Source organism: Magnolia sinica, chromosome 11 (assembly GCF_029962835.1).
Source record: "Magnolia sinica isolate HGM2019 chromosome 11, MsV1, whole genome shotgun sequence".
Classification (NCBI taxonomy): Eukaryota; Viridiplantae; Streptophyta; class Magnoliopsida; order Magnoliales; family Magnoliaceae; genus Magnolia; species Magnolia sinica.
In genome coordinates this window covers 2,355,769-2,374,329 of record NC_080583.1, presented here as the reverse complement: position 1 = coordinate 2,374,329, position 18,561 = coordinate 2,355,769, and the positions used below count along the sequence as shown (strand labels likewise).

The 18,561-nt window shown below is 41.4% G+C and overlaps 1 protein-coding gene across 1 annotated transcript; it reads right to left on the bottom strand.

Annotated features, from left to right (window-relative positions):
* Positions 1-4,318: 4,318 nt before the first annotated feature.
* On the bottom strand, positions 4,319-18,069 carry LOC131218553 (uncharacterized). The gene is made up of 17 exons (XM_058213159.1): positions 17,677-18,069; positions 15,821-16,177; positions 15,578-15,718; positions 14,891-15,023; positions 13,153-13,266; positions 12,971-13,044; positions 12,811-12,885; positions 11,205-11,297; positions 10,518-10,578; positions 10,093-10,425; positions 8,458-8,584; positions 7,983-8,082; positions 6,981-7,050; positions 6,753-6,905; positions 6,417-6,512; positions 5,492-5,808; positions 4,319-4,910 (listed from the first exon to the last, which is right to left on the bottom strand). The coding sequence occupies exons 1-17, from the start codon at positions 17,731-17,733 to the stop codon at positions 4,692-4,694; spliced, it is 2,520 nt and encodes an 839-aa protein (XP_058069142.1). The 5' UTR covers positions 17,734-18,069; the 3' UTR covers positions 4,319-4,691.
* Positions 18,070-18,561: the final 492 nt, after the last annotated feature.

The window sequence follows — 18,561 nt, the reverse complement described above, 5'->3', positions numbered from 1 at the left end:
TGAAAATCGATTATAAGTGACCCCAGGAACTCGGGAGTCGAGCGAATGCACGACCCCCGATTTTCAGGGCGTTACAGGGGAATAGGACAATGCCAAATTTAACAATAAGGCGCGGAAATAAAGACTTAATAAGCAGTTGATTGCATAATAGAAAACAACCTTTAAAACCAAGTATTGAGAGGTTGATACAAACTTAGTTCTAAGGACAACCTAACACTAACAACCTATGGTTTATGGTAGGACAACCTTACTAGAACGTGGGTGAGTATCAAAAACTTAAACTCAAATGGATGTGAAAGAAATAAGAACTAATCTATTACAACATTCACCACATAATGCTTGAAAAATAAAGATTACAACATTCGCATCCACAAATACATCCCACGATCTTAAACCACAAAATGATAAAGAAATAAATCAAACATCCACCAGACGTCGGAGAATTATGGTGGTTCATGTGTGTACACCAACTGTCTGAAAACAGCCACACAGCTACTCCACTCCTAATATCCACTCCCTTCGGATATTAGCGTTTACTAATCAAATAGGTTTTTCAAGGTTCACCTAAAACTTTCACAATTATATTTTAAGTAGGCTCACACAATCACAACCCCACACTCCGAGATTTTTTAGCTGATCTTAGAAAAAACCAAATGAGATTTTCTAGCTTATCTCATAAATCAAATAAAATGAAATTACAAAAAAGGAAACGCTTATTTGTATGAAGATTCTGAAATAGCCCGGTAGATCCAACTTGATGACGACGTAGATGTTCAACGTTCGGTCATACAAGTGTATAGGGTTCTAGGTCTAGACGATTTTTAATTTAAATCAACATGGGCTAGCTTGATTTGATTTCGATCTCAAGAAAGGGTAAATCAAATGTCTCTTTTCAAACTCGGATTGAAATAGAGATCTGAAATCAAATAACAAGAGTTACTTATAAAGAATCTAAAATATGCACAAAATAACTTAGAATGAACACAAAATTATCTCAAAGTGATTGCTTAAAAATAATTAGAATTGAATGAAAAACTCTGAAATTCGAGTGCAATTTATAGGTGAAAAATCTGTTTACTCGACTGGCCTTAGGTTCGCTTCGACTGACCTTACATCCAACAGATTTTCGAAAATTCTGGCGCGATAATATTTGACAAATACTCGACTGGCCTTGTGGGTCCCACGACTAGTCAAGTGGCCTGCTTGATTGGTCGTGGACTACATACAACTGGTCGAGTGAGGCCAGAACGCTTGCTCTAATTTAAGTTAAGCCCTGCACAACTGGTCGAGCACTGTTCACTCAACTGGTCGAGGACCAACGGAAAAATTCTGAAAAATTATAACAAATCCTAAACTGGTCGAGAAAATTCTATGATTGGTCGAGCCAGTGCCAGGGCTAGTCGAATAAACAACCTATTAACCTATAAAATTACCAATACCAAGTACGAAATGAACGTAACATGCCCTAAGGTCAATTTAGGTCATTCATACCTTACTTGTAAGATAGAACGTGTGAACCATCAAATTATCGATCACATCGGCAACTTTAATTCTTACGATATTCGAAGCTTGAACTCAACGTATCGAACTTAGTCTTCAATTAGGACTTGAGTTCTTGGACGCTTCCGGTTACAGAACTTGAACCGCAATATTGCGATTGGGTTCTTGAAAGTTGAGTCTTCAACCAACACTTGAAACTCATATACTTTTTTCAGCTTGAAGATCTTGGCAAGTTCGTCGTAGATATCAGCAAGATTGATTCAGAACGATCATCGAAGATTTAAAGCAAATCAAAACACAAGCTTGATACATAAAACACATAAGTATGACACAAACTTGAATTGGTTTAACACACCAAAATTTAACTAAATTTAGGGTTTCCAATATAGCAATTTCATACACTAGTTAGACCCAAATTCCTAGCCTAACTTTGGCATTGGAGGGTCCGCTGCTCTAGCCAGAGTCCCCTTTATCCTTCTCCTGTGCAAACTTACAGAACTTGGTGAGGGTGAACCAGATTTTTACATCTACAATTTCAATGGTAGGCATTTCTGTCCCCACTTTTTCATGTTGGGGAGTTTTGGATCCACCTCATTTTTTGGGTTCATGTCCTAATATGAGACGGCAAAATGGATGGACATTGGATTTCTCACAAACATCATGGTGGGCCTTTCCTTAGATTCCAACTGCAGGAATGGAGGGTTTCTTGCTGTCAAGATCATAGGCAATCCGCGTTAACATGTAACCAAACTGAAGTAGTCAAGTGGTTTGGCTCACCCCAACACTTGAGGTCTTGGTATTGATCCCTAGTGGGGGTGGCTAACAGTGAAGTCTCAACTGACAGTGGGGTGTACTAACAAGCTAACAAACACCCGAATCCATAGCTCAACTGGCAGACTGAGTGGAGATACCTCGTTTCAACACTTGAGGTCTTGGTATCGATCCCTAGTGGGGTGGCTAACAAGGAGTGTGTGTACTAGCGTGGGTGTGTACTAAAAAATTAAAAAATAAAATAAAATTTAAAAAAAAATTTTAAAAAATGGTTTGGCTTACCCGAGTACTTTTGCTGTTTACCTTTGCCCTCCGCTCTTTCGGAAACGGAATGGCTACTCCCCCGCCACCAGCCCGGTGGCTGGTGGTCGCTGCTCTGTGGGCTCCACCATGATGTATGTGTTTCATCCATTTTGTTCATCCATTTTAGGGCTTGATCTCAAAAATAAGAGGGATATAAATCTCAGGTGGACCACAGCACAGGAAAACAATGGTGATTGGATATCCACCATTAAAATCCTCCTAAGGCCCACTGTACTGTTTATTTGACATCCAATCTGTTGATTAGGTCATACACACCCAGATGAAGGGAAAAAACAATGAACAGCTTGATCCAAAACATTTATGGCCCCCAAAAAGTATTTAATGGTCCACGTTCATTCAAAACTGTTTCCTTGTAATGTGGTACACTTGAAATTGGGATATACCTCATTTTTGGTCTTATACCATAAAATGATCTAAAAAAATTGATGGAAGGCATGGATGAAACACATACATCATGGTGGGGCCCACAGAGCACCTACCACAGCCATTGGCTGGTAGCAGGGTCATAGCCAATCCGTTTACTGCTCCTTCCGGGCTGCCTGTGACTGAGTTGGGGGGCATTGGACCCCACATTCCATGTGGAAGCATGTGCCACCCTCCCGAATGCCCCCCCCATTCGTTCCTTTGGTGTGGCCCACCTGATTTAAGGATAAGGCTAGATTTTGATATCTAGGCCTAACATGGGAGACATTTAATAAACGGGTTGTTGGATGGCAACCGAACATCACACAGCTCAAACTTGTCGTTCAAATGCATGTGATCATTCCCATTATCACCCATGCACTTAAACAGTTGAGCACGTTTGGCATATATGTACTTCAATCTAGACCATCCAAATCATGGCCATAAGTGGATGTTGATCATCCTATGGTTGTAAGCTAGGTGGGGCCTACTGTGATGTTTGTGAAAAATCTGCCGTTTCCACCCATTTTCCAGCCCAAAAATGGGGTAGATCCGAAACTCAAATGGTGAAAAGGTGGGGACGGAAATGCCTACCATTGAAAACTTGTAGGGTCCACCGTGTGATGTGTATATGCCATCCAAACCATTCATAAGGTAATTTCACTAAGATGAACGTACAACACAAGAATACTAGCCTGATCCAAAACTTATGTAGGCCCCATGAATGCCTTCAATTCCTGCTGTTTCCTGTTGTGTGGCCCACTTGAGCTTTGCATCTGCCTCATTTTTGGGCTCATGTCCTAACGTGATCTGGAAAAGCAGATGCACGGGGTGGATTTCACATAAACATCACGGTAGACCCCACCTAGCTTCTAAACTGCATGAACTTCCAGTAGGCAATCCGCCTCCACCATAAGCTAAGATGGACGTTGAAATAGTATTCCAAGTGGCTGATCGCTAGACAGCCAATGGAGGTTAAAATAGACGTAGCTAACCGTCCAATAAAGCAGCAGAACCCCCATGAATACGTGGCTAGGTTTGTTCAAACGTGTCATATGTGCATAACATCCAATCCGTCAAAAACAGTCTGCCAACGATGATGATTACCTGAATTGAAAATCAGGCTAATCCACCCATCCATCAAAACACAACCTAGGTCAATGGACACCACTTTTGCACAGATTGGATTTCTACACGTGGCATGTTATAGAGAAACACACCTGCTGTATAGTAACTTGTGCTACAACCACAGCTGCTGTAGCTTTGTATTACAGAAATTAACAAAATGCAGAGGATCGAGACAACATAAACAAATACCAAATTCAAGACCCAACAATGAAAAGGAATGGAATTAGGAAAACAGGCATAAGCCAAATAGGCTACAACCACCGTTGAAAGGGACTGAGCCCACCCTCTTCTCTTTCCACCACCTTCTCTTAACACAGCTTCTTTTACATTTTTTTTTTTTCCTTTTTTCTTTTTTTTTCCCTTCTCTATTTGGGACCCACATCTTGAAAAGCCCAACCCAAAAAAATCCTCTTCTTCAAGGATTTTGGGCCTGATTGGAAGAAAATCCTAGATGGGTGCACGTGCAGCACGTGCCACCATTGCCTACAATAAGGACCCTACAAAAAAAATACATAACACTATTATTTTACAGACACTTTCCTAAGGCTGTCCTGTACCAGCTACTACTAAGAGGAAGACGAGTAGAGGCTCCGGAAGCGGCGCAGCCACCACGGCCGTATCTCACCATAACCGGTGCACTGCCCCTCGCCTTCCTCTTCACTGCTGAAGAGGGTCTGGTCCGAGCAATCGAGGCAGGCCCCACATGCCGCATTGTAGGACCGGCATGCCGAGTGGCACACCCGTAGCCGATTATCTCCATCCTTGTCACACCTTTGTATCGATATCTGCACATGCATTGTTAATTCAATAAATGTAAATAATCTATAAAAATATACAATAATAATATAAAAGTGTACTTCATTTGCTACTAAATCTATGATTTTAATTATCCTTAATTAATTACATTTTAAAAAATAATTAATAAATATATGTGGAGAAGGGAAGGTAAATCGGCCAATCAGCAGCCATCATGACCATTGATTAACTTAAATGTAATGTGGGTGCCCCAAAACCATTAACAGTGGCTTGCAAACTGAACACACATGCAGAAGGCAATATCATGTACGAGCCATCACATGTGCAGACATAATATCCACGCGGTCCACTAGGTGGGTCCAACATTGAAGATGTTCCCTTCTGATAAACCGGGCTGTTCCACCCATCAGGAGGGCATATTAGAGAAGTTCAGCTGGGTTTTCTACACCGTACATTCGTTTCATAAAATGTGGCCTGCCCACATGATTAGTGGACTGACATGATACTTAGGCCAGGACATCTACATTGTGGGACCCCCTTTAAGGAGGTATTGAAATCAACATTCATAAAAGCATATGGGCAAAAGATTAAAGAGAAGGAAAGGACTTACCCAGCAGGCGAGCCGCTTCGCAGCTGCAGCACAATAGCCATTGTCGAGGATACTGAACAAGGTCCGGCTACCTGGTATCAAACGGTTGTAGTTGGGCATGACCACAGCTGCTTCTAGCTGTTGCAGTATGCTGGGCTCGCTCGGAGCGCAGTGCTGCGCTGCTGCATCCCTGGCCAGCACATCCCCGCAGACTGAAAGGGTAGGGAAGAGTGTGGTGCTGTTCTGGCATGTATATCCCGCATAGTCAGAGCAGCGGAACTCACACACGCCATTGTCGCAGACTCCACCGTGCAAGCTGCACTGCTCGTCGCAAACAGCTGCGCATCAAGATCAAGTGTCATGAAATGCTACATTTCCTTTCGCTTGGTTAAGTTATAAGTAAGCTAACGGAGTGGGTGGAGGGATCTATGCTCCAGAGCGGGGCCCACCGTCGCATGAAGATAGGGCTCATTTTGGAAGTGGGAGTAGCTTTAAAACCAAGAAAATGAATTAAATTTCAAGATTTTAAGTGGGGACCGGCGCTCGAGTACAGATGATTAGCCATGCATGTGTAACCTCTACCTAGCCATGCATGTGTACCCTCTACCAAGGCCAGAGCTGCTTTCAGCCTTGTGTATGAAGTAAGGCAGCAACTTGGGCAGGTCGGATCGCGTTGAGGGCTGCACCCCAAGCCCAACCTAGAACCCAACCTGACCTGACTCGAATCCCAACCTGAGATGCCCAACATGAACCCAACCTGCATACCTTTATACTTAACTCTAGTCCAACCCGACCTGAATCTGCTTCAACCCCAACTCAGTCCGATTTCAAATTGGGTTGGAGTTTTCCAAACCTATAACCCAACCGGAGGACCCCAACAAGCTGAACTCAGGTTGGGTCAGCCCCGGAAAGAAGATAATCACAAATTCTCAGGAGTCTACAATACCTGTTGAGCAGTCAATGCCAGTGTGCCCCTTCTCACACTCGCAAATCCCTTTCGAGTTACACCTGCCACGTCCATTGCAATTCACAGGACAAGTACCTGCAAAAAGGAACAATTCATTGCAGAGAACTGATACAAAATTCAACTGCCCCACAAACATGGCAAGAGGGACACACAAAAAAGGAACTGAAGGGGGGAACCACCAATCAGGTGATATTTGCCGAAACTAGAAATAAAAATACAACCCTTGAACTTGTGAAAATCGAGTTATCTAGTTCTTGGAATAGTAAAGGTTACAAGAACAGAAGCTAGTAAAAGGCAGCGTTCATTTCAACTCACGTTTGCTGCAGTCACGGCCATGAAACCCAAGAAAGCAGTGACACCTTCCGTCAATACAGTCACCGTTGAAATTACATGAAGTAGGACACTGGCCATATAAGGGAACTGGTGCAGTGCTACATAGTTCGTGGTAAGCAGGACAGATCAGTTCACCTGCAGCACCAAGAAATCTCTCTCAGCATCAGAGAAAGTAGGCAGTTTCATCTCAAAGAAGAAGTGCATTCCTACCATTAAAACCATGGAATTGAACTGGCCCTCCAGCCTCAGGACACGCTTTCCAGATCCCGTCAACAGCGACCTAAAAAAAATAAAAAAGAACACGTTAACTAGCGTGGTTGCCTGAAGTGCAAACACTTTAATTTTAATGGTAAACTGAAAACTTAATTTTGCATTATCCTTTAACAAGCACTCACACATGCAAAGATATTGATTCAGACAGAGACATAGATGACCATCGACTTTTGCTAATTTCAGATGTCGCTGCACATGCTGTAATGCATGTGCAAAATCTAAATCGTCCATCAGGTGGGTCCCCTCATGTATGTTAACCAAGCCATTTGATTCATCAGGCGTGTCACATGTTTAGAGTAAATATTCCGCGCCGCCCCCCCCTGTAACAGCCCATATGACGAGCTGACCTTTGTAACATAAATGGTGGGGCCCACCCGATGCATAGCTTGAATATCACACACATGCCACAATGGTATCTAGACATGTAGAATAAACAAACCTCTGTGAGCATATGTGCATATGACATGTTAAAAGCTTATAAATTAATAATTCAATATACAAACACTAGTACACTGCACGTACATAGACTAGCCCTCGTATTAAACTACCTAAAGCAAATGAACTTTCTGCTTTGTTTTTGTGTGTGCTTGTGTGCAGGCAAAACAGTTTGAAACACCATCTGCAAATGCCAGTACTGTAGGCTGGTCCACTACAGGTGGAACATACAAGGACAGGAGAGTGGACATGCATAAAAAGATACACAACACTAATGATTGGACATTCCTGATTTTTACTGACCACATTCACTATCGGAACGCCTGATGAATGGACCAGATCTTACACATGCCAGGTTGGTGGCACATGTAGCGCACTCGTTGTGGGCGTTTGCAGATGGGTACTTACAGTAGCATTCTTCTAAATATTCTGATTCTTATGGATTAAATGGCACAAACATGTGTCCATAGAAGGATGAAGACCATTGAAGAAAGGAAACTGTACCTCTAATGAGCGGTTTATGCATCGATGCTGGTAACAACCATTCCCTTGGGTCATAGATCCTCGAACAAATCCACTGCGCACCAAGGAAGAAGCCATGCACCTACACGCGTACAGAAAATACCACTTATCAATGCTACAACAGGTAAGAAAAACATTTGGGATTTTTATTTTTTATTTTTAATGACAACAGGGTGTCCCCGCCTCATCTTAAGGCACGACTAATCCTGTGGATGCACACAATCACCAGCAAACCATGTGCATCGGGTAATCCCAGGGAGGGGAATCGAACTTGCGTCTGTGGGGAGCAAACCCACGATGCTAGCCATTCATCCAAACACCGTGCGGGTAACCTTCGAGACTGTTTGACCCACTCTTCTTCTTTTTTTTTACTGATTAAAAAAATCAAGACGGTTGTTCTTCTCTTCTAATAAAATTTTTCACTCTTCAAAAGAAAATTCAAGACAGTTTTGCATACCTAGAGCTACTTCCACGCACTTCCCCCAACATTGTGTCTGGCGTCCGTGCACTGTTTGTGTCAGTACATGAGCCATCCGAATAAGCAACAAAATACGTGCAATAATCAGCCAATGAAGACTGCCCACCTGCATTGCCACGAAAACTAGTTAAGCAATGCAAAAGAGCTCCCTGTGGAAGACTGCTGAGCTGCATTGACCAGGAAAGTTATAACTAAATATAACTAACCATCTGTTGCGAATTTGCCAAAAGAAAAAGATCAAAAAGTTCCATCTTTATTTGTTGATAAACATGAAACATACAAATGGCTACGAAGAAAGAGTGTTTGGACTTTGGAGGCAAAATACAAATGATAGATAGTATACCTTCGTGTATACTTGATCACAAAGGGAAAAAAAAAAAAAAAATCCTAATAATCCAATAGTGGGAAGTGGGAACAAAATCGGCACAATTAAAAGAAACCCAAACCGATATAAAGGATTGTCCACATCTGGAAAAGATAAGGCAGAGATTCGGAAAAGAGAATATAAATGTCTCTACATGGTTCAAGAGAGCTTTGCCAAGTGCACACATGTGGACAATAAAGCTCATGTACACGTCACACATAGCACATAGGTGCAAGATCCAATCAGGTTGGTCTGACCTTTGACATGTTTTCCCAAAACTAAATCTGGTCCACTCAGCATGTGGGCCTCAATATGGGAAACGCGTCGATGGATTAAAGAACTTCAACCAAAATTTTCGGAGCCATATCTTTGTTTTGCAAACTGTGGCCCACCTGACCAGTGGATCGACATGATTTTTGGGCTAGGGCATGTAGTGGTTTCCTTCTGATGGATGGACTAGATCACAGACTTACCTTGCATGTACATGAGCTTTACTGCCCACGCCTGTGTTTAGCAAAGCTCAGTTCAAGAAGCATATGCCATTTTTTTTCATGATGAATAGGAGGATATATTGGCTCGCATACTTATAATTAGATGAAACAACATATAATACTTCAAACACCACAGGACCTCAAAAACCTACACTACACTCACGCATCACACGATTGGAGAAGATGTCAACCGTGACAAGCACCTTGATTTGTAGCTTACAGCAAGGTGGGCCGAGAAATTATTGGCCACATCCAAGAGAAAGAAGAAATAGTCCTATCAAGGAGCATAAAGGCATAAGAAAGCAGAAGCCCTATAACATAAAGTTTGCTACAACAGATTGAAACGAATTCTAGCAGAAGCAGAGCATAGAACTCCAACCATCAAAGTGGAATGGCAGCAACCTGCGCCAGAAAGACGAAACCGACAGACTGAATCAGACAAGAGATTAGGGACATCAGTGAACAAATGAATGAGAAGAAAAGAACACGTCATGTCTTGGTGAGGAAAGAAACGTCATGGCTATGATTGTTGAGGCAAAGGACACTCCAAAAACTCAGCAGCCCAACAGTCCAAGTAGATAACTCATCGTACAAAATCAATTTCATGATGATTTTTCTTCCAGTTCCAGCAATAAAGAAAGCAGAGCTAGTCTACCAGTGTTGAAATACTTCGGATGGTGAATAGGCACAAAGACAAATACTTTTTTTTCTTCTTTTAAATAAAAAAATAAATAAATACATAAAGAACAAAGAAAATACCTTTATTAGCCTGAGGGAAATAGCGAGCCCATTGCGGCAGGTCCCCGCTATAGCTTACAATTGGGCAGTACCCTTCCGCCTCTCTGTTATATGTACAGCCCGACAACTGTGTCGTGTTGCAATGGTATGCCCCTTTCCATTGATTACAAGGGGAGGTGACGAATTCCGTTCCTTGATTGTGACCCCAATCAAGGCGGTCCGCCATGCTATAATTAGCTTGATACCACCCACTATCCTCCAATAAAGCCAGTGTCATCTTTGAAACTACTGATCTTGTATCCACTGATCCCGTCATGATCTCGTTCATCAGAAGTCTCTTCTCCCAATGCGATCCTGCAAGGTGGCAAATTTAACGAGTATAACAGATGCTCAAGGGCAGGGAGCAGCTAAAAAAATTGCAACACTTCATTTGCAAAAGAAGATACCTGATGTACCCCGTCCTCCTCCATCTTCCAACTCCAAGCCAGTAAAATTCTCAGAGAAGGCCTGGGAATGGCAGACTCATCATCAGCGTGTTTTCCTTCTTTTTTTCTCTTTTTCAGAAACATGAAACTCATAAAACAACTAAAGAAGGTTTTCCTATAAGGTTTATGCTCCAGTGGTACTGGTACAGCCATTACAGTGGTACCAGGCAGAAGTGGGGCCCACATGGTGTATTTATGAAATCTGATTGAACCTGTCCATCAGATGCATCACCTCACATTATCCCCAGGTCCCAAAAGCAGCCCAAGATGAAGCTCTGGTGAGACAAAGCACGGGACAAGTTGGGAGGAGATGCCCACCCTCGGCCGGGGTTGGGGCCCACCATATTCTGTATATGTAATCCAGGCCATCCAGACCCTTCACCTGCCTGGATGAAGGTTCGGGACAAAAATCAAGCTGTTCTGCAAGGGTGGGTGTTCCCTCCCACCCTGTTCCCTGTGATGTGGCCCACAAAGTTTTGGATAGTCCTCATTTTCAAGGCCTGGGGGTAACCTCAGGGGATGCATCTCATGGAGGGGTTGGATGTGATATATACACCACGTGAGCACCACTTCTTCCCAGTGCCATTGAAGCATATGATGGTATCAGTACCACAGAAAATGCACAGTAACATGTGGTTGGTAACTTACCCCATAATGATATCTCGAGTGCATCACGACACGTGGAAGAACCACCCGGGTCACCATCCGTCCAAGCCTTTCATCCATAGATTGCACAGTGACCTGCATAAAGCAACAAAATACAAATGGCAGAGAGGTCATAAATTTGAGCGTCTCATTTTTCTCATTGGCAATGGCGCTTTTATAACAGAAAGAGGTAGGATGAAAAGATGAATATGCACTATAACTGTGCTTGCCTATTAACATGTTTAATTACAACAACAACTAGCGAAAAATGAGTCATAATTAATGCTCACTAGTCACTAATTTCTCAATACCTGATTGATGCTAACCTTCCAAACTTGAAAACATATCATACAGCCACAGACAATTTCATATTATAGAGTTCGAGATATAGTTGCACGAAGCCTGAAGAGAAATGGCAACAGATTCAGGTTTGGGAGCGGGGAAGTGTCTGTTTCCAAATGTTCGAGTATAAACAGGTAGGAAGTGGGAGTGGGATTGTGGAGTGAATCCGAAACATGATAGGAAGCAAGAGCAGCATCTAGCTACAAGGATAGTGCAAGTAAACTTCCAGGCCTCTAGCATGGTCTAATGCTTATGGCCATAATAACAGAAATATCAGGGTAGTAGCAATGTTTGTAACCATGTTCAGACAGATGTTTCAGTATTTCATCAGGCAGTTGAGTAATGATGTAAGGCACGTAAAGCAGTCATGACTTGTTTTTAAGGTTTTCCTGTAAACGAAGGACACTCAGACGCCAATTCCCATTACTTAATATGCCATGGTGCACTTTCCTTTGACAACCTTGAAAATCGGAATTCAAACATTCTCATTTTTCATTGAGGTAACTTGGTAGCAACTTTTGATTTTAATATGATTAAAGTTGGGCCCAATCTGCTATTTCTAAACTTTACTAGAATTCATTTGAACAACCCCAACTTATGCTACCAACCCTTCAATTCATAAGCCAGCCATAGGGTAGATTCAGTTCAAAGACCACAAATCATCATCATCATCATCATCTAAGACTTAGCCCAACTAATTGGGTTCAGCTCCATGAATCCTTTTCCACCATTCCACTCTAGAAAGGGCCAGAACTTCAGTTAGACCATAGGTCATCAACTCTTTTCTTACTACCTCCACCCACATCCTTTTGGGCCCTTCCCCTTGCCCTTTTGAGCCTTCAACTTGTTCAAACTATCAACTCAATCCTAACCAGTGCATTCAGCCCATACACTAAAATGAAAAATATAACTTAGATTTCATTGAAATACAAGGTGGACCAGCTTCTCAGGATTAGCTAGAGAACCAGCTACTTTACAACAACATTCAATATTTTTACACGAACTAGAAGGCTTAGGGTAAGTTTTTTGGACCAAATATCATGAAAATTTCATGATACTTTCCAACAAAAAATAGACTAATTAATTATGAAATTTCATGATATTTGGTGCAACCAAACACAACCTTAAGCACAGAGAAACCAAGTTACAGAGCACTCAGTTAAGGATGCATCTATGCAGGACATGAGTGAAAACAAGTAATGAACGAGAAACACTGTCCAAGTCGAATAGCATCGGTTGGCAATAGTGTAACGTAAACAGTTATTACCTTACTACGCCTTCTTTTCCTCTCATCTCTAAAATGTGCGAAGGCATGAGGATCAAATCCGAGAACGTGCATAACCTGGAAAATTCAAAATTGCTGATCCGATCAAGAAAAAACATCCTCTACACTTTATTTCCATCATTTGACAGCAAAATCTACCAACCTCATGTATTAGAGTAGCCGAAAGTAAAGTCTCTGCTTCAGCTGTCAAGTGACGAGGAGCAACATTCACATGCCCTTCAAAAAATAATAAAAAACAAATATTAGTTCAAAATTTAGATCTGTACACAGGATGAGTGGTTAAGAGATGGTCCATGCAAAGGGTCAACTATCACAAAGATTTACCGGCAATTGCACGGCCCCACTGATCCCGCTCACATGCCACTGCCCATGCAAGAGTATTACCCGTCGTAGGTCTCGTAGTTACTAAAAGAACCAAGTCAGCACCAGCAACACCCTCTGCAAAAGAAACATGATTGGTGGCCTTGAAACAAAACAACAATCCAAGTAGCATGAAATAGTAATTGAGCCCTAATGCATCAGGTAAGTGACCTAGAAAAGACACCTAAAATGAACTCATGGGCGTGCTCCAGTGGTACCAACCAGATGGCAGGCCATGTGATGTGTTCACAGAATCCAACCTGTCCAGCAGAGATGCCACGTCTTGCAAAATCCCCAGTCTCCAAAAAAACAGCCCAATCCAAAACTTAGGTGGGCCATCACACATGGGACATATTGAAAGGCAACGCCCACCATTGATTAGAGTGGGGGGCATACCCTGTTGTATATATAGATTCCAGTCTATTTGGACCCTTCATCCAAAACAGGCAGAGGGCAGGGACAGAAATCAGGCTGTTTTACAACTCAGGTGGGCTCCCATAAAATTCAAGGATGGGCATTACCTCCTAGCTTGTTCCCTTTGGTGTGGACCACCCATTTCAGTTTTGGATCATTATGAGAATTGGGCCTCAGGGATTTTTTAGGACTTGCTTGGGAGCTTGTAAATGGAGGCAAATGAATTGGGAGTGAATGACTTATTCAATTGTGTTTGGATGGAAGTAAATGAAATACCATTTCAAATTCAAATATTCTGTTTGGATAGGAGTAAATGGTAGGAAGTTGAATGCATTGAAAAATTTTAATATACTCAAAGGAACATTTGTGACATCTCAAATCAGCTTTAATTTCCCAAATTAGCGTACATATGTGATATCTGAGAGAGTGATTGTAATAAGCCCGTTGAAAAATATACTTTAGCCAAAGATGACGAAATTTCAAGCCTCCAGTAGGCCAGAAATGTAAGGATCACAAACAATCAACTTGCCAACATTTTTTTACCATCCATTTAAGACAGCCAACCTTTGGACAGTTTGGATCATTCAATTGATGTGATTTTAGTGATGTAGCCAATAATTGGGTTCTTTCGCGTAGCGACGCCTTTGTTTACTTGTGCGACTCTCCAATGGAGCCCAAAAAGGCATTTCACCCCATTTACTTCCAAATCTCTCAACTGAGAGAGGATTTCATTTATATGCCTATTTAGTCCCAATTCATTTCATTTCCATGCATTTAATCTCATCCAAACGCACCTTTAAGGTGAAGCTCGTGTGAATACATCGCGTGAGCCCCAGATATGGACGCTACCTCCGTAAGGTACCACTGGAGAGTGCCCCCCTCAAATAAATATAGCTTGTCAAATATACAGCAACTACAAAATATTGACATACTGAAAGGTCCATACGGTGATATATGATTATACTGGAAAGCATATATATATAGTTTTTATTGATCATAAACAGAAGGTTATGTTTTATACATAGTAGTCCTTCATAGTAAGCCAAAAGAAAAGAAAAGATGTACCTAGAGATCTAGAAAAGCATACCTAGATTAGAACTACATGGGGAAAAAAACAAGGAAAGAGACCAAATTGAAAAAGTAAATAAGAACTTGGTTTTTTATTTTAACTATCAGGCTGGTTAGTCTCAGACATTCACTGACTCCGTCAAAGCTTCGAGAAAATGGCAAACTGTAATAGTTTTAATATCAAATGACTAAGCATGCATCCATCGTATCAACAACATACCTTCTACATATTCACGCGGAAGTTGTACCCCACCATCCTGGCCGCAAGCAGAATACCCACTTAACCTCAGGCTCCCTTTTACAGGCTCAACAGCCAAGGCTCTTCTGAACCAATCTGCCGTCTGCCCCAAAGCCTGCTCCACAATAGTTATAAATTGAATGATTAGTAGCATATAGTTTCAATATCTCTTTTATTTCAATGGTAAGGATCAACAACTCTCAAAATGAGAATGATGCAAATTACCGTCATCTTTTCTTCTTGTATGATTTATTTAAGCTTAAATTACTTTGCCGTATGAATTTCAGGACAGTTGAGGACATTGTGATCCCAAACTCGATTTCGGTCTACAAAGCTTCAAATTTCATCATGATGGTATTTGTTCATGATGTTATAAATTTCAGTCTACGAAGCTTCAAATTTCATCATGATGGTATTTGTTGATGCTGTTCAGGATATTTTCCATTTTCCATGTTATTGATCAGATGCTTAAGATCATCCAATTGCCATGATTTTTGCACCATAGGTTGCCCCTATTTATATGAATGGATGGATGATCAAAATTGATGATTGGTCATCCCATGTGTCATTTAACAGCTAAGGGGACACTGTTAAGTTTCGTACAATGCGCATGTCTATGAAAGTAAGATACACCAATCTAAAAACATTCAGGAGAGAAAAGGTACTTACCTTACGAAGGCGATGCTTCTTGTCCTCTCCAGATATATCATCTAATGTACAATTATACCAGCAATCTCCAAAAACCGGAGGATCTCCACGAGGATCACATGCAGGCGAGCCCAGAACCGAAGTGGCAGGAGGCTCTCCTAGCTGAAAAGCAATAATCAATAAATGAAACATCCACATATATCCAGTACGACAGCCACATTCCAGCAGCAGAATAACCATTCAAATATTCAATCCATCACCCACCTTCACAACATCGCCAACACCTCGACAATCTCTATCATGAGAGTGCCCAACAGCATCATAATTCAAATATATCCTGATGGGCTGCCTCACATCCTCCTTCAGCTCCGATGATTGGGAAACTCCGAGCAATGCCCGTCCTTTGCGATGATGGGTTCTCAAGTAGTCAGCCTCCACATAGACTTGAGGGGTGACCGAGTATTCCTTGCGGCCCGGACGCCGCCTCTGATCTAGTATCTGATCATGGATGCAGGAATGCGAGAGAACATCTTTTCCTTCTGCTTCACGACGTTGCCAATGTATCTGGTTTTCTTGTGATTTGACATGAGCTGCTTCGATCCGCATCAGAAGCAATATGATCTAAAGCAGGAGAAATACATAAATCAGTGAAAAGAAAGAAAACCAACTTAGCAGAAAATAGGTTCCCCTCTTAACAAAACTATATAAATAATAATAATAATAATAATTCCACAGGTAAAAATCCAAAACTAAAATATACACTTTTCCATTTTCCTTTTGTAAAACATGGAGGAGCCCTAAGAGGGCATTTGGACCTCTGCCCCAAAATCCCAATTTCGGTGGATCAGAAACCTATTGAATTGGATTCTTTGGACCAGCTCAATGTCCACGCCATGCACCTTTTTACAATTTGAAATGAAAAAAAAAAAAACTGTGCCTTGCTGCCCAAATTGTGAGCAGCATAGTTTGATGCTTGGAACGATACTACTCGTGATTCAGCACAAAAGCATCCACTCTGCTCGACATGGGCAGAAATCCAAACATGCCCTTGATCTCCATTTCAATCAGAAGAATGTAAAATGGAAAAACTTTCCATGTGACCATGAACCATAACAACTGAAAAAAATCCTTCACAATGCAACCCAGCTCTGGTGTTAGAGATCAAAATCTTTATCCCACTAACCTTTCTTCTGGCAATTCTACAAGATATTTAACAAATAAAAAAAAAAAATCTTACAATTCTACTGGCAAAAGCATGCACAAAACAAGAAATCTAAAGAAAATCTCAACACACTACCCCAGAAATCATTTTCACCAATAAAATGAACAAAAGCCACTGATGTTCTACACTTATAATCAAATGCCAGCAGAAATGTCCCCAGAACACTAGACTCCCCATTTATTTTTAAAAGCAAAAGCATGGAATTTCAGCAAAATATCATTGACCAATAAGCCCTAAAAAAAACCCAATTCATGGAAAATAAAAAATAAAAATGTATCTGAAATTTTCAGTTTTCCCCCAAAATTCCTTCTACTAAAACCAAAACCAAAACCAAAACCAAAACCCCCAAATCTAAACTTCCAGTGGACAAAATCCCACCAAGAACGAATCCAAGAAAATTTCAACAGATCTGTGAACTCTAATATATATATATATAAACCAGTAAAATTTCAACAGAAAGCTGCATTTACAGCTCTAACCAAATTCCTGCTTTCAAAAACCCCAATACCCAAAAAAAAGGCCTCTGTAATTTGAGTTTCTAACCAAATACCCACTTTCAAAAGCCGCCACCCCCCCCCCCCCAAAAAAAAAAAAAAAAATCAGTAAAACCTAACAAAATAAATCCAAAATTTCAACGGAAACTTCAGCAATTTCCCAGCTCGAACCAAATTCCTGCTTCCCAAACCCAAAAAAAAAAAAAAATCCAAATTTCCAGAAAAAAACGAACAGATCAGTAAAACCTGGAAAACCCCACCACCCAACAAAAATCCAACACAAATCCCTTGAGTTTTCCACCCAAACCCAAATTCCTGCAACAAAAAACAAAGCCCAAATCCACATTTCTAAAAAAGAAAAAGAAAAAACCAACAAAAATTCCAAACCTCCAGAAAATCCCCACCTCTAAAACCGCAGCGACGAATAAAATCCGACATCCGCTCCGGAACTTCACCTCCATCAATCAAAACGCGGGACGAAGAAGAGACAGAAACCCCCCCAAAACCACTCTCCATCAAACCGCCAGCGGTTTTCCAATCGAACCCGGTCTACAGGAAAACCGCCGGTTCATCCTCATTTCCCCTTCCCTTCCAGAAACAGAAGAGTCCGAGAGAAACCACTCCAGTTGCAGAGAGCCGTACGGGAAACCGGAAACCGCTCCTGATTATTTCCAGAGCGGTTTTAGAAGGTGGTTTTTGCTGCGCCTGACTTTAATAACTCGAGAGCGGTTTTTTTCAGTTCAATCAGACGAGAGAGAGAAAGCAAAAAATAAAAAGAGAGAGAGAAGGGGGGGGGGGGGAGTGGGTAGAGACGGTCCACCTGATTTTTTCTTTGGAAATAAATAAAATATATATCTTTTGTTATTTGTCCTGTTCTTTCGTTTCAATTACGAAAGTGCCACTGTCGTTGTCTCCAGCTCAGTTAACACGAGGCCTGAGGTTGTTTCCAGTTCTCAACAGCATTCCGTTCTACAAATTACAGATGCTTTAGTACTCTGGTATTATGTGGTGTTTGATACTCGTGCGCTAGTAAATTCTACATGTCGGATGAAATTTATTCAAATTAAACCGTCCAAAATTTTGAGACCTGATTAGATGGACCAGAAAATCAATTTTATAGTGATTTACTCTTGTAACTAACTAGATGGAAATTGAAACAACCTAAGGACGTACAATTCCTACAACCTTATTAAACTGTTACTTGGAGCCCGTATTTCCGTGGGCCCACCGTGATGTGCGGTTGATATCAATTCTATCGTCAGTTTCTGCGGCTCATATTAGGCATGATG

What these genes read in the sequence shown, in the direction of transcription:
- LOC131218553 (XM_058213159.1), bottom strand. Translation starts at nt 17,733, where the DNA reads ATGGAGGTGAAGTTCCGGAGCGGATGTCGGATTTTATTCGTCGCTGCG. An exon ending in GTGTTGGCGATGTTGTGAAG is followed by an intron (nt 15,719 to 15,820) that starts GTGGGTGATGGA and finishes ATTGCTTTTCAG; the next exon opens with CTAGGAGAGCCTCCTGCCAC. An exon ending in TGGCATTGACTGCTCAACAG is followed by an intron (nt 5,809 to 6,416) that starts GTATTGTAGACT and finishes CTTGATGCGCAG; the next exon opens with CTGTTTGCGACGAGCAGTGC.